The following is a 16,556-nucleotide window of genomic DNA, read 5'->3' on the forward strand; positions in this document are numbered from 1 at the left end:
TCCAACTTTAAGCACAAGCTAAATTCCTATTATGGTGTTGCAAACAGAATCATAAGCAGCCACAACATTTCACTTGGGCATTTTTTTCAGACTGACTGAAGTCTCCTTTCTAAGTACATCAAATAAAAAAATCATGGTTAGAAATAACAATACTAGAACTTAGCACTAGAAGATAGATAAATCTGCATCTGTACCACTCTCCATGCCAAGTATTGCTATCTACCTTTTACAGCTGTAGGCTGATTCACAGAAAGATTGTGCCTGCTCAGTTGCATAAATGACAGAAATGGTGGATATTGGGGAAGGATGCACATTTTTTATTCAGTATACCGAACCTGGCCTCTTGTTCAGTAGACTGGAATACAACTGACTTTTATTGCAGTATTGCCATATAAACAAGGTTGATGTTATAAATTGTTTTCTTTTGTGCAGAATTCATGCGTAAAGTATCGGATGTGGTGTCATATGTTCGTAGAGAAGTACAGAAAAAGAAAGGTATTTCCCTGTTCAAATCAAGCTAATAATAGATTTTTAGGCAGCACCAATGATGTCTGGGAGTAATAATATGTGAGTACAGCTGGAAGCCACTGGTTAGAAAAACTCAGCTCACACTGGCCTCTGTAAGACACACTGATTGCAATCTTTTATATGTTTACATGACAAATGATTAATAGCTTTTGTGCTAATAGACAGCCAAATGAATAGCCTCAGGAGAAACAGTGGCAGTGAAATCATTTCTGCTCATTCTAATTTAAATTGGAATAAGTGATGCTAGAATAGGTTCCCTACTGCTTAGTTTTAGTCACTTTTTTTAGAACTGCAATCACTTGTAATTTACTTGAGTTAGGATTGAGGGGTTTGTTTCAAACACTTTGTTTTGGGCTCCACAGTACAAAAAAGATATTCACATAATGGACAAAGTTCAGCACAGGGTGACAAAGATTATTGCAGAGTCTAAGTACATGACATGCAAAGATGGGCTAAGAGAACTATGTTGGTTCAGCCTAGAGAAAAGGAAATGGGGAATTTTACTATTGCTTCAGCTACCTAATGAGAGGTTACAGAGAAGATGGAACCAGACAGGCAAAGGACACAGTTTGCATCAACAGAAATTCTGGGTAGATATTAGGAAAACAAATACTTTCACAGTGAAGGTAATCAGACATTGAGACAAGCTGCCCAGAGAATCTATGGAATTTCCATTCTTGGGTATATTCACACCTCAGCTGGATATGACTCTGGACAACATGATCTGACTTTGAAGTTGGTTTTGAGTTTGAAGTTGGCTCTGTGCTGAGCAGGAGGTTGGATCAGAGGACTTCTAGGGTCCTTTCCAACCTAAATGACTCTATGATTCTATTACTGACAAACTTTAATGTGGCTATTTAGCAGCCTTTACAAAATCAAATGATTTCTCAAATTAATTTCTAGTTCATCAGACCACAGTAGTACTGTCACTTCAAATTATGTATACCAACCTTCTCTTTCATTATCACAGCAAAAAGTCCAAAGATTATGTATCCCATGGAGACTTTTTATTCACAAATAGTAGATCATCTCAGATTTGAAGTTGAGACACATTGTTGCAATAAATTAAATTTGATATTTTATGTTGGTTTTGTGCTCTCAGGTGGCATACCAAAGGATCTGAAAAAACCAGATTTATTTGCCATGGCATTTTGTAAAGAGGGGCTGTATGCAGCTGGAAGTGTAAGGCATCCTTTATGCTTTTAACTTATTGTGTGAAAATCAAAGAACATTCAAATGGAGTGTATTTGCAGAGTTCACTCCAAAGACAGGAGTTAGAAAAAAGTGGAGGCCTGCAGGACTATAAAGGTCCTCTCTGGTGGTGTATATATTTTCTTTATTAAGACTTGAGACAAGAAATTGGAAGGGAGCAGGGTGGGAAGAGATTCCATTTTTGTAGTCAAAGAAGCAACTAAAGAGGGCAATCCTATTTTTAACAAAAGACAGAGAGTATTCTAGAGGAACAGAAAATAAGGAACAGAAAAGAAGGATGGACAAAAAATAGGAAAGGAAAGAAAATGGCCAAAAGAACTGCCGAATTGTTTTGTGCAAGATCTAATTCAATATTTAAACCAAACTGACAATGCCATTGTACAAAACTGCTTAAGAGTGGGACAAATTCTTATACTGTCTCAAAAAAACCAATATGAAATCTTAAGTATCAACTGATAAGAGAGTCTGATGGACTGTTACTAAGACTTGTATTAAAGAACACCTTCATTTTCCAATAGATTTATTATCCAGGGTAAGTAAGTCATCTGGATTTAAACATAATAGAAGCAAATGAGACCATTAGTGATGGGATACTGTTAAACACTGTTACTTTAGAGATTTTCAGAAGTTCTTGCCGTTCAGTTTGCCAGAGTAGGCTAGGATAAATGACCTAGACCTCATGTGGATTTGTACTTTTCTGCACAGGAGGGCATTTTATTCTTTTATCACATCAAAAGTCTGCAGTATGAGATGAAAATCTGCACTGATGTCTTACAACCCATATCCAGCCTCATATTCTCTCCTGATTACACCGTACTTCTGCTTGTCACTGATCAGGTATAGCATTTGAGATAATAGCATTACATAATGCAATGCTCCTGTGATTCTATATGTGTGTGCTGATACTATGAGTATGAAATGTCTGTAATGTAATCACACAAGTCAACAAATTATATCAGGGGTGAACTTAGTCTATCTTGTGTTGTTAATGAAAGATTGGAAAGACTTTTAATGAAGTACAGAACAATTGTCTCCTACGGATGGTGGATTATAAAGTACCTAATGCTGAGATTTCCCAACAGAAATACTTGTGTGTGTACAGTGGAGTACATGTTTAGGGTCTCCAGTGCATCCAGGTCACGTGGGACCTACTGAGCATGAGCTCTAGGCTTGGTGTGTGCCTGTGCAGTAAGAAAAGTGTAGCTTGGGTACATCAGACCTACTGTGGCTATGCAGTAGAGTTGTTCTATACATGTACCTGAATTTGTCTGGCAGCCCAGTCCAAGATCCTTCTTTGACCAGCCTCATGTCAAGAAATCTTACACAAGGGTCCCAAATCCTCAAATTTCACCTGTTTTCCCAGACCTTTAATCATTTAAATTGTCATTTTCAAAGCTCTTCAAATGTTTTTCGTGTGTGTGTGTGTGTGTGTGTGTGTGTGTGTGTGTGTGTAGGTTCTGGGCCTAGGACAGCAGTGCAATGGTAGCTCTGGTCACACTCTCTCTCTGATTTCATTCTCCTTCTGTAGAATGAGTAGAGAAGTTCTAAAATCTTTGTCAATATTAGTTATGAATTGTTTCAAAGAGGCTTTGAGATCTTTAGATAAAAACATCTCTTAAAGCTTAAGATTTATGGTTTGTGTTTTATGTTGTTTTAGAATATTTATTGATTCCTGGAGTAACATGAAATAGGATGTTTTTAAATTATTTTATTAAGCAATTTTGAGAAGCAAAACTTCTTGAAAATGTGACTAGCTGGATCACTCCAAAATGAACTAACCTGATCTTCAGCTAGTGTAAATTAATATAATCCACTAAATCCAGCTGAATTCTACTGGGCATTTTTTACATCAGTTTAGAGTCAAATATAAAAATTTAAAGAGTGAAACTCAGAAAGATGGGTATTTTTTGTTGAAGTCTTTGAAAGCTTTTAATGAAAAGTTTCATAGCCCAGTGATGGATTATTTCTCTTTATTTGTCAGGGGACAGTCTATACTTACAAACCTGCCCACAGTGGAGAAGCTGTCAAACTCTTGGATGCAAGCAGCAGTTGTTTTCTGGCAGCTGATTTTCTTACTCCAGGGAACAAGTACTGTGTGGTAAGAAATGGTATTCTTTCTTATATATAATAGTGGCTCTTTTCAGGTAACGCATATGTTGCTAAGGCACAAAATCAAAAGCCTTGCAGAGATTGGGACTGTTCTGATACACGTTACAGTTGTGTAACTTCTCATTAAGGAAGTAAATGGCATTAATTCAGGTATGGCCTATAAAAGGGTCAGAACTTGCCCTAGAATGCAGGGTAAATAATTCACAGGCTGCTAAAATGTCATATTGGTTCTGCTGTTGTATTGCGTGACTCACTATTATTCAGGAATAGCTCAGCAAAAGGTGGATTCAATTCAGAGAATAGATGTTGGCACAAGAAATTCCTACTGATCTTTTCAGCCTTCAGAACAAATTGGAACAGCCTGAGAGATGCCTCTGTCCTGGGTCCAGGGACAAAGAAGGTCTTACTCATGGATCTGTCCATTCTGAGAAATTCCTTGCCTTCCTCCTATGTCTTTGACTCCTGCAAGACATATTTTAGCCAGCAAGTCTGATTCATCTGCAGGCCATGAATTCTTCAAGTAGCCAGCCTAGGAACCCTGGGGTCTTAATCAATTAGGTTTGCTGAATATGTGTGTTTGTCATTAGCATGGGAATGATAAATTTTACCTGACTCTGAATGAGTAATGTGAGGGTTGATTGATCTCTAGCCATACTTCACTATGGAATTATAAAATTAGCTGGATATAAGACCTCAAGCACCGTTATGATATGCATATTTTTTCATGTGAGAAAACAAGACCTTTCCTTAAGGCCTTTCCTATGCAAAGAAAATTATAAGCAGGTTTTTCTGTTGCTGGCTGAATGGTGGGAGTGCTAATATTGATCAAGATTACATGTTTTGCCCTAGATTGTCTCATTCTGCTTAAAGACCATTCCTGCAGTTGCAGCAATTCACAAAAATTATTAAATGTTTTCCTTAGGTAGGTGTACCTTGCAGCAACTGGACTTAAAGGAAAAGCAAGATAATTCCAAGCAAAACTAGTAACCCTTGACCTGCTATGCACAGACATTAGTTGAATTTATGTTCTATAGCAAATCACTAGACACTTCCAGACTATTTGGTTATTCCACCCTCTTTTGACTATGTTTTTCTCTGTTCAACAGTCTGTAACAATTTCAGGTGAAGTACAAGTTTGGTTGCTGGAAGATGGAACTTGCTTCAGCAAGCTAAACCTTGATACTGAGGTACATGTAACCAGGAGCTTATATAGTGACTGATACTTAAAATTTTCTTTAATAATTTTCAATTCGTAGCATAATATTCCACAGATTTGGATCAACCAGTACTGAGGAAAGCTCAGTAGTGTCTTTGAACAACCCATGAAAGAGATTTTTAAAAGATTCTCTTTCAGAATGTTTCCTTGAGCTACTCATGTATTTAACTCTGCCATAAAGCAGAAGAAACATTTCAACCTAATGTCTTAGTGATGTGTCTTTAAACATATATTTGTAATTAATGATCTAAATTTTTATGATAGTACTTTTATTAAATTTTTATTTTTAATGAGCATCAGAACTGAAAGGAAAAGTTTCAAGTGTATAAAAACTAAATGCCTTAACTGATCTGAAAAACGGGTTTTAGGAATTGAGTTGATAAAAATATTTCAAACTGTTAATGCTTTGACCTGATTTAAGATGCATTCAAACCCTGAAGTCTGACACAGTAAGAAAAAAAATCCCTTTCTATAGCAGCTGTACACATAACAGCGCATTCACTGTTTTATTTAAGTGGAACTTCTTTCACTTAAAATCTGGATATTGGATATAATGTGTTTTTTCTGAGGAGCGCAGAAATAGCTTTTGATATGTAGATACAGAGTGTGGGTAAAAATGCCTATGATGTCTCTAAAATGCTTTCTTTGTTAATTTTTTTTTTTTTTTAATAAACAACATGGGGTTTCTTCTCCAAATTTTAGGGACTTTTAAATAGTAAAAGAAATTGCATACTAACATATAGCATAATATATAACAAGATATGGAACTGTTAAGTGTCTTTTACTTCTTAACTAGGCAACTGCTATGGCTTGCTGTCCCTCCTCCAACAGTGTTGCTGTAGGGACCAAAAGAGGTCAAATCTATTTCCTTGATGTTACCGAAGTTGAAGCTCCACGGGTTGTTCACAGAATTTTTCTTTCCAAATTTCCAGTGCTGTCTTTGCAGTAAGTATGTAGTAACAAGGGCAGAAATATTGTCAATTTGTTGCTTGAGTAATGGTGTTAGTTGAACAAAAAAATTGAACTTTTTTTTCTAAAAATAACAAAGTAAAATATTTTAACAGCTTCAATTTTTTCCAACATAAGGAGTAGTAGCAGGATTTATATGAGAAACATAACAAACAAACCTGTATTTTAAGAAGGTTTAACTGAGCACTGAAGATACTGATGTATAAGATCCTTTCTGACAAATCTCCATATGCACTAATTATGCACAATTCCATGTGTCTGAATTTAGAGGGTTATTTCTCACTGAATACAAATTTGAGGTTTTGTGAAGTTAAGTTTAAGCCTTTTGATCATCCCTCCTTATATGGTGGATTTTTATTACCATTGTTAATTATTCATTTGCTTACAGTTCCAGAATTTACCAGTCCTCCTGTAATTAAGTCTAGTGATCTAAAAGGCTTTTTTTGTTTGGTTGATAGTTTTTTTTTCAATTATTGAAAAATCTGAGAGTATTTTACTTCTACTTTTTAAAAAATAGAATGGATTTTGAACTGTTAAACTTTAATATAAATCTGCCTGTTATTGGATCTCTCTTCACAGTTACCTAAGATAAAACATTAAAAATAGATACAGAAAGCAACTTATTCAAAGTCAAATCAATGTAAACAAAGACATGTCTATTCAAAATAATATCAAAATCTGTAGAGTAGTTTTATTTTTAAAAAAGTGAACTTCAAAGAAAGATTTAATAAAGTTGTTAACATAGACTGCTATGGAGTATCATTAGCTTTAGATTGACCACCCACTCAATTAGAAATTGCACTCATAGCACTGAGCTTTATATCAGGCCCTAACCCTGTAAACCTAGAAGCTGAAAATTCAGTTGCGTTTATGCCCTCAATGAAGTCAGCAGAGTTATGGGAGTGGAATTATTTGACCCTTTTTATTGACTGTATTGAACTGTTGTCTAGTTGGATTTATATTTTACCTAGTTACGATCAGAGTGGCCAGTTCCTCATCGCTAGAGCTACAGAAGGACATATCTTTATTCTAGATGCCCGGCCTTCAAAATTATTCCAAGTTCTTGGATATGTAGGTAATATATGTAACAACATTAATTACATTGTGCTTTCACTATTTGCTGTATTTTAAGTATATTTGCTGGTCAGACTAAGCCATCTCCTTCCTTCTACTTATTTTTCGGAGGACTAAACATATTCTTCCCAACCATATTTTGTCATGGCCAACCTTTTTTTTTTTCCTCTGTAATTTTAGTTAGCAAATGCATCAATATTACTTTTCTTCCAGGGCACATATAAGTCACAGGGAAGAGAATGGATTAGCTGACCAACTGATCACAACTCCAGCACAAAAATAATAGAACTGGCAAAGAACTTAAGACCTTTGTGGCTTGCCATATGAGAATTTAGACTGAAAAACTGTAACTCAGGATAGCTGGGTGCAATCCCGTTACAAATGTGTGCCCCAGACATCTTTAACATGGGGACTGCTGGAATTGTCAGCTTTGCTGGTTGATATGGAAGAATAAAAAATGATGGAATTTTAACTCACAAAAAAATTCTTCTGAAATTTTTAAATTTGTTTAAGTAGTCTCTCAATTCCAATAACATTATATTTACAGATCACATCTGTGCGTATAGATCTTCATCATAATTTTAAATATAAAGGACATTATTTTATCATTTTAATTGGTTTGACAAATATAGAATTACATGTCCTTAGATAATTTTTGGAATTTGCCTGATCATGTTCTCATTGTCTGGCTGGCTTCTTAGAGGAGGGCTTTTCTGTGCTTTATCTGACAGTTATCAGCAGACAGCCTCAAAATCGCTACAATTCAAGCTGGATGTAAACTCAGACTTGAATGTTTAATGTAATAATAACACTCTGGTGCTTAGCGTTCTCAGCACCCGCTGCCTCAAGCTGAAGTTGTGTGTATGCAGCATTTTCTGAAACCAGGTTGTGGTTTGTCTGCCATTTTAATGCAAGTTCAAAACTGTGTGCTTGAGCTGGGATGTATTCTGAACAGGGACCTCATTTTGTTTCACATGGTATCTTAGTAAAAACGATGTTACCATGATTCAGTAACAATCTATCTGCATTGGTGTTCCCTACCTGCTTCAGTGATGGCAGATGAAGTGCTGGATCTTTCTGTAGTTTCTGACTTCAAGAATGACTTAGTTGAAGTGGTCATACTTCTTAATGTAGCAGAGGTCCAGCGAGCAAGACTGGAAATTTTTTGTCTATCTTCAGCACTCACAACAGGTAAGAACTGAAATATATACTATGTGATATTTTTCTAAGGCAAGAACGTATTATTGCCATCCCTTAACACAAAATACTAACAATCTTAATCTCTTTCTTCATCTTATCTGTACATTCTCCTGGGACACCATTTCTCATACAGCCATCTGTAGACTTATAGGCAGCTCAATCATTCCAGCAGAAAGACTGATATTTTGTGGAAAAGCCAAGGAAGGAAGAAGTAATTCACTTGCAGAATCACAAAGCCACCACTTAAACTACTACTACTACTACTGGTGGTTGTTGTTGTTATTGTTGTTATTGTTATTACTACTGTGTGGGCAATGCCCAAAGCCAGCTACAAAGAGGCCTTGTGCTTGGCATCACCCACATGCAGACTAGCATATCAGGTGCTCAAAGTGGAATCAATCCCACTAGCCTCTTCAAAGAATTATTATAGGTATATAATAGCTCATTAGGAAAAGGTTCAAAGTTGATACATCTCAAAAAATAACAATTCTCTGTCTTCGTTACAGCTTTTCTATATAAAAGCACTAGGGGAAGAAGTTCACTGTATTTAAAAAATATTAGCTTGTATCCCAATAAGAAACATTACAGAAAAACATTCTATGAAAAAATTTGCCCTGTGAGGAAAAGGGAAAAATTAAGGAGACTTAAGAATGGTGTACCTCCATTCACCTCCGGAAATCTGGCCCTGTGTATCTGGACTGTGCAATATACATATTGGGACATCACAGTTAGAATCTCTATTCATAATCTGGAAGTAAAATGAAGGGAACCTGTTAGTCTTGCACTAAATTGGGTAACCCACGCTAAATTCTCAAATACCGTTCATGATTTGTTTTATATATGCCATCCTCAACTGTGAAACAACTCAGTAATCTGTTTGTGTCATTCAGGACACAATAATATTATATTATATAATATATAATATATGCTATATATATATGCTATAATATATGCTATAATATATAATATTATAGCATTTTAGAAGTACTATAAGCAAGAAAAAATGGACCTGAGTCTCATGAGTAATCACAGAACTTTTAATTGTGTCTGATATTCTAGGAATATCTAAAACTGATATTCTAGGAATGCATTGATTTGGGGCACTTTCTGGAATCAGCTGGGAAACTAGTTCAGTTGTCATGAAAGCACTTAAATGCATTAACTTAACTAAAGCACAGTGCAGGCTAATGTTGTGCTTGGTGTCCTCATCTATTCTATTCTATCATGCAGCCAGCGCAGGACAGGCTTGGTTGGCAGTGGCACCATGCACTTCCAGTTTTATGTCTCCTCCACCCGAGAATTGCCAAATCAATACAGTTTGAGGTTTCAGTGATGTCTTCTATCACATTACAGCAAAAGGCAGCCTGTGTTCATTATTAACATAATTCTATTTTTATATCATTTTACTCACATTATATGCAAATGAATTACTAACAAAGCCTTTTGTGGAGAAAACCTCCGTAAAACTGTTAGTAAGCCTAGTGTCAGATTTTCTAGTTATTTACATATAATTTTTAAAAGGCCTTAAAATTTACAAACTTTCTAAAAAGTAATTTTCAATGAAGTTAGTATTTTCTTTAAATATTCGCTACTGTCAGGCTTCCTTTTGGGCCCAATTTTAGACATATAAAATGGGGCTTGATTTTCAAAGTTGCTGAAGATCTACAGTTATTGCATCAGTCTTAATTTCAGATGTCTCTTTAAAGCTCAAATTAAGCAACAAAAAAGAATAAAAGGCCCTTTTGAAGATGCGAACTTAAGTGTTTTAACCTACACCACCCAGGCTGTGTATACTTCATGGCAGAGATGCCTAAACAAGTTCTAGATGAAAGCAATGATGACATGAACCTCCATGCAAACTAATTAGCACTGCTTACGTAATACCCAAGAAACAGGGTAAATTAGTGTATACAAATTGTCACATCACTGTGGTTAAACTGTTTCTAGTACTTCTTTAGAGCTAGTAGAGCTATATCTCTGCTTCACCACAGTGTGCTACATCAGCACAACCCACAGAGTTAGTGTTAAAGCTAGGTATCTTAATTCCCAGTCTCTTCCTTGAACACTGACATCATGCTCACTCCTTGCTGAGATTGGTTTTCATAATTACTTGATAGGTGAAGCACCTGCATTAGTGGTAGTGATGCCTCTTCCTCCCTGTTTCTTTTTTCAATCTTTTAGATAATGATAAGTATGTTAATGAACAAGGAATGCTTAATGCTAATGCCATTAAAAAGGAGCAATATGATCTGGATTACCCTTTGAGCTCAGCAGTCAGATTGAAGGATAACATTGTGTATGGCTACTGTACCTGTGCACCTTTCATCTGCAAATACCATCTCTCTGAAGAGGTAATTCTCTGAAGCTGCTTTATTTTGGGTGACGGTTAAATACCAGCGAACAAAGGCTGTAGATGAGGTGAATATAGCAGGATATTATCTTAAATAAATCCTCTCTGCACTAAAAATATCTACTCCATCCATAAACATGAACTTTCAGTATCCTACCACCTGCTCAGAAACCTGGCAAAAGCAATCTCCTTATTCTATTACAGAGAAAGCCAAATACTGGTTCTTAAAACTCATACAGCTTGCAGACACTTCACATGTAGCTTCTGTATTGGGGCTGTGCTTTTGTGCACTCTGCTGAGTAACGTAAATATCCAGCTATTGAAGGAACTGAGCCAATGTGAGCCCATGACTCTAAGACGCAACTGCAAAACCAGGCCAGCCCTGCCTCGCAATGAAGTAGTGGGGGCGTCAGAAAGCCACTGTCATTGCCTGCTGATGAACTGGAGCTCTCTGCAGCTCATAGGTCTCCCTCAGTTTAGGAGTCAGGTCAAGCAAGAAGGTGAATTCCAAAGATGAGCATTCCTCCTTGACAAGTCTCGTACTTTCTGAGCCAAGAAACTTCAGGCCCAAACATACTGAATACAGACCCTTTTGAAGAGATGAGAAGCAAATCAGCAGCATAGCAATGGTACTGCTTCCTGAGCTCAGTAATCCAACAACATTTTCAATTGCAACGCATGTGATAACCCACAAAGCTGTCATTCGTCTTCTCAAAATGGCATAGATATTTCCATCATCTGAACTGCTGCTAACATTTTGTTTGGCAGAATATGTTGGAAGATCCATCAGTATTTTTATCAGAAAAGAGGACTCCTAGCAATCAGTTTGGATCAGGTTTCCTCTGTTTATCACCCAACAGCCGGTGGCTGGCGTCAGCAGCAAAGGATGGTGTTTTGTTCATCTATCATACTTTTACTATGGTAGGTAGGCATCCAGGCACAGGCTTTGTTTGGTTTACATGAGAAAGAGGTGTGAAAACTACTCTCTTTCACTGTAAGCTTTCTTCACTTTAATATAGTGTTCCAGAAAAATTTATGTTGAACATGAACTGACATAGCATTATACAGTACAATTGTTTTTATAATGAATGTGTATATGATCAAACAAACTACTTACTTTCTTCTCCAGTAAATCTTAGGGTAGATAATTTTACTACTCTTCTTTATCTCCTGCAAAATCACTATGCTACAAACTTGCCCCATCTGGAGTAAAAAATTTTGAACTCATAAATCCTAGTCTTTTATGTACTTTGTATTGACACTTTGGATTGACTTTTCTCTAAAAATAACAAAGCATAATTTACAGACATATTCCATTAGAAAAATGTATTTGCTGATACTGCTTCTGTGACTCTTCTAGGATATACTTGCTCGAAAGCATTGTCACTCATATCAAGGAGGGGGAATCAGATCCACGGTATTTTCGCTGGATGGCAAATTCATCCTCGTTACTGGTGAAAATGATGGTGCCTTGGTGTGTCTGAAATGGAAGTATGTAGAAAGTGGCAGACCAATATTGATGGTGTAGATTCTTGTATCCTGACAGACTAATTTTTGCATCTACTTGTGATTCTAGACTTCCTTTTTATTAGTCTCAAAGTAAGAAGAAGAATTGGATAGAAATAAAATCATTCCTCTCATCTTTAGAGGCGGTCTCTGTAGCTCATGAAACTCTTGTACTTCAAGTATGGTTGCAATACAAGATATAGGGGTATCTTCTGAGACGTATTACCCATAGTGAGCTTATCACTCTCAAATAAACCATCTGGAAGGGGCTCTCTGCGGGTGTAAGGGATGTGATCTCATGGGATACTATTTTAACTCAGCGATTAGGAAACATCACGGCTTTAATGGGAATTCAACTGTGGCTATACAGAGCTCGTAGCAGACAGTAGGAGTAAGCGACACTTGAAACTACAGCTTTTCTGTGGTGTAACAAATATTCAGGTAGATGCATAGATTAAAGATGACTCTGCCAGAGCAATATTTCTAATCTGGGTAATCCATCTTTCATAATTTCTAATTTTGTGGAAACTTCACTTAATTATGCAATTCTAGAACTCAAACAATATTGAATCACATGTAAAAATATTGAATAGGCATTTTTAAGTCACTTAATTGTGTTATAAAGAATATTTAATACTTTGTCCTTTTCCATAATACACAAAAAATACATCAGTTCCCTTTCTGTTTACTAGGAAGATAAAGAAAATTGAAGTTAAGGAAGCTGCTTTTCACTGGCAATCCCTTCTTGCTATACTGAACAACTCCAGTTCAAATGAAAATGTTGTTTTAAAATCTATGGCAGAATGGCAGTTTGACCCAGAATCCACATTGGAATCACTTCCAGAAGAGACATTTAAGGTATTTTCTTTATTTTTATGGGGGAAAAAATGTTTGATCATTATCCTAAAATTACACATGATAAAAAGTGTCCTGAAAACAAACTCTGATCCTTTTGTAAAAATAGAAGAATACCCCTGAGGATAGGCTGAATATGCTTAATTATTAATTTGTGGAATAGTATTATCAAGGAAATGAAATAGTTATGGGAAGATGACGTTCACATCTTCAATTTCACTTGGTTTCTTCAGCCACAGAAAACTCTGTGAAAGTCAGTTTCTCCTCATGTGAAGTTATGTGTCATTCCCAGTGTGATGTTACTGCTATACAGTGTGTGTTACTAGTTGTATATTTTTCTGTTGAAATCAAGCAAAACAGTGATTACAGAGATTAGTACAGTCAGCCTGTTTGAGTAAAAAGTCTTTGCATAGTATCAAGGGTTTGCAGGATCAAAACTGGAGACTGATTAGGGATTAAAAAAGTTGTAATGCTCTCCGGAATTTGGTGGTGGTGGTGGTGTTACTTCTAATGTGAGTCCATTTTTTATTTCATTTCTCTCTCTCTTTCATTCTCTCTAAGTACCTGAGATGGATGTTTATATCCTTAATTTCAGGAGGCACCACTTAAATCTTCCAATGTAGAGGTGACAGAAGAAAATGGAAACGTCACCAGTTTGTATTCAGCCAGTACCAATGACATGACATGGATAGGTCAGAAAATAAAGAAGGTACTTTCATAGAACAAGTTATTAATCAAAGCCAGAGTTTTCAAGAGTCAGTAGTGATTTGGAGTGCCAAATTATATGCTGCAAAGGAATCTAGTTTCTAAAGCTTTTCTGACATTTGGACCTCTCTTTAAGGCATTGCGATCTAGACTTTTAGAAATCCTAGGTCGAGGTTATAAATACATCAGAGAAGGTACCTAGCACAATAGGAGCTCTAGAGACCAAAAGACCACTCCTACACAAGGAGTAAACTAAAAAAAAAAAAAAAAAAATTGCCAGAGAAATTAGCTTCCTTTAGAAACTTATAAAGACTTTTTTCTTCTAAACGTCAAAAAGTTGCACAGAAGATTATTACCAGAAACCAAGTAGGTGCTCCCTTCTTCCCAAGGGCCAGAATAACAAGTTCTACAGCACTGATAAATCAATACTCAACAATATGACATTAATTACAAAACCCCTGAGGTTTATTTCAGGTTAAGGTTGAGGTATGTTATATAACAAAAGCTTTTTATAAGTAAAAGTGCATCAAAGATCTAACTGCCTACAAAGAGGGGATTTAGCACTTTGTGAGCCTGAAAACTGCTATGTTAATGTTAGTATAGATTTTTTTTTTTCTCAGAAATATGAGTTTATGGATGCTAGGAGGTTCTTTCTGATATGAGCCAGAGCTGTGTATTTTGTCAAGATTTGAGGTTCAATGACGGGACAAAGCAAAATGTCATTGCTTTCTGGGTGATCTCAGGAGTGACTTTCCAAAGTATGATGCAGTTTCACAAATGGCTCAAGTCAGTCTAAGACATACTGCCACTGAAAGTGGTGTCTTCTCCATCGCTCTTCCAGACATGTATTCCTCTTTCTGCTTTGATGCTGGCACTTACGCTTTGGTGTCTCTACTGGGATTTTTTGGCAAATCCATGTGACTGTGCATACACACGAGTACCACGTGACTATTAGTATCAGCTAGGGACAGGTGATGAGAAGCAAAGGTTGAAGGGCAGCAATGTGGTCCTAGGTTGTTTTAACCTGCTCATTAATGTCCTAAGAAGACATTTAGAGGATGGAGTCCATCCAATGTCAGAATGATACACCCCTTCCTTTCAATCAATAGCCATCGTCCTACTTAAAGTTTTAAACTTATTTTAGGAAGCAAATTCCAGAGGTGCAGACTAATTGCAAAATTTTCCCTAAGAGATGAATTGGCAAGGCTGTAGGGGCAAAGAAAATTTCACAGCTTCCTGAATGAGTAACAGATGTTAGTTTATTTGTGTCTTTAAATATCCCACTGGAAATGCTTAGTGACAATGAAAAATCTAAGGAATATAAACCACTTAACAAATTCTAGCAGTAGGCTTTACACAGTTCAATGTGTCTGTAATCACTGCAATTGTAATTACTTCTTTCTTTAGTATTTTCTTTCTTTTACGCTCTATTGCTGTACAACCACTTTACAATGTGACCTAGTTGTACAATCTTTTTTCTCTTGAGCAATTCTAAGAATCATCCTATTGAATTAAGATTATGTCTGTTTCAGTTTTTAATCCCTTCAGAGTTTTGTTTTCTGTACAGATTATGTTCCTTTAGATTATTTCAATCTTTTTTTCTCTGCCTGTCTATTTTTGTCTTTCCACAATATATTTGTTGTATGTCAGGTCATTAGAGAAGAGACTCAGAGGTTTGCTAACCAGAAGAAAGAGCTGCAAATGGGAATTAAAAAGCTGCGTAAAACTGTGAGTTTCTTACAAGGGTAATGGCTTATCAGTTTTGTTTACAAGTACACTTCCTTTATGGCTATCAACCCTAGCGCTCAGTTACATTTTTGTCATAAACTCTGAGCAGACAGGTAATAAAAAGACACGCTTCTTCAGGGAGTATGTGCTGAACCTGCCAGGAACTACTGTCTGCTTCTCAGTTTCCTTTGCTCCAAATAAATATTTTGTATTATTTGTATTTATACCTTGAGCAATCTATCCTCTCAGCAGGCTAGTTTCTGCCTACCATCTGACAGCTTTCTGTTATAGAAACTACTGTCCTCTCCTCTTCCTTCTCTTTCCTTCCATAAAAAACTGCTATCTGCAAGGGGATAAGGCAGAGGGTCACCTAGAGCAGTCTGCCCAGGACCATGTCCAGACAGATTTTGGTTGTCTCCAAGGATGGAGACTCCATGACCCCTATGGGCAACCTGTTTCAGTACTCAGTCACCCTCACAGTAAAAAAGTGTTTCCTGATGTTTGGGCGGAACCTCTTGTGTTTCAGTTTGTGCCCATTGCCTCTGGTCCTGTCACTGGGCTCCGCTGAAGAGAGCCTGGCTCCACCCTCTTAGCACACTCCCCATACATTGATGAGATTCCCCCCAAGCCATTTCCTTTTTAGGCTGAACAGTCCCAGTTCTCTCAGCCTTTCCTAATATGAGAGATGCTCCAGTCCCATAATCACCTTCATTGGACTCTCTCCAGTAAGTCTATGTCTTTCCCCTCCCTCAACCTGCTAGCAACTCTGTCAACACACCCCAGGATACCGTTAGCCTTTTTTTGCCACAAGGGCACGTTGCTGGCTCATGTTCAACTTGGTGTCCACCAGGACCCCCAGCTACTTCTCTGCAAAATTGTTTTCCAGTTGCTCAGCACCCAGCATGTCCTGGTGCATGGGGCTGTTCCTGCCCAGGTGCAGGATTTTGCACTTCCCTTTGTTGAACTGTATGAGATAGATAACTACTCAATAAAGTGATAACAACTTAATAAAGTTCTCAGAACCAGAGAATAAAGAATTGTGTATTACAGGTTCTTAGAAAGTATACACAACTTCACATATAACATCCAAATCAACTTTAAGAG

At 36.8% G+C, this 16,556-nt stretch overlaps 1 protein-coding gene across 1 annotated transcript in view; it reads left to right on the forward strand.

The window, feature by feature from the left end:
- CFAP43 (cilia and flagella associated protein 43) overlaps positions 1-16,556 on the forward strand; it is a gene marked incomplete at both ends in the record, with an annotated part of 49,307 nt that overhangs the window by 15,284 nt on the left and 17,467 nt on the right. Inside the window, 14 exons of the mRNA XM_082308551.1 lie at positions 433-495; positions 1,631-1,710; positions 2,446-2,577; positions 3,722-3,838; positions 4,956-5,036; positions 5,862-6,010; positions 7,006-7,109; positions 8,159-8,299; positions 10,490-10,659; positions 11,427-11,579; positions 12,019-12,149; positions 12,857-13,022; positions 13,615-13,728; positions 15,375-15,452. Coding sequence (XP_082164677.1) covers positions 433-495; positions 1,631-1,710; positions 2,446-2,577; positions 3,722-3,838; positions 4,956-5,036; positions 5,862-6,010; positions 7,006-7,109; positions 8,159-8,299; positions 10,490-10,659; positions 11,427-11,579; positions 12,019-12,149; positions 12,857-13,022; positions 13,615-13,728; positions 15,375-15,452 — 1,679 coding nt within the window. The remainder of the gene's footprint in view (positions 1-432; positions 496-1,630; positions 1,711-2,445; positions 2,578-3,721; positions 3,839-4,955; positions 5,037-5,861; positions 6,011-7,005; positions 7,110-8,158; positions 8,300-10,489; positions 10,660-11,426; positions 11,580-12,018; positions 12,150-12,856; positions 13,023-13,614; positions 13,729-15,374; positions 15,453-16,556) is intronic.

The sequence above is a fragment of the Platalea leucorodia genome (genome assembly GCF_965183815.1).
Source record: "Platalea leucorodia genome assembly, chromosome: 4".
NCBI lineage: Eukaryota > Metazoa > Chordata > Aves > Pelecaniformes > Threskiornithidae > Platalea > Platalea leucorodia.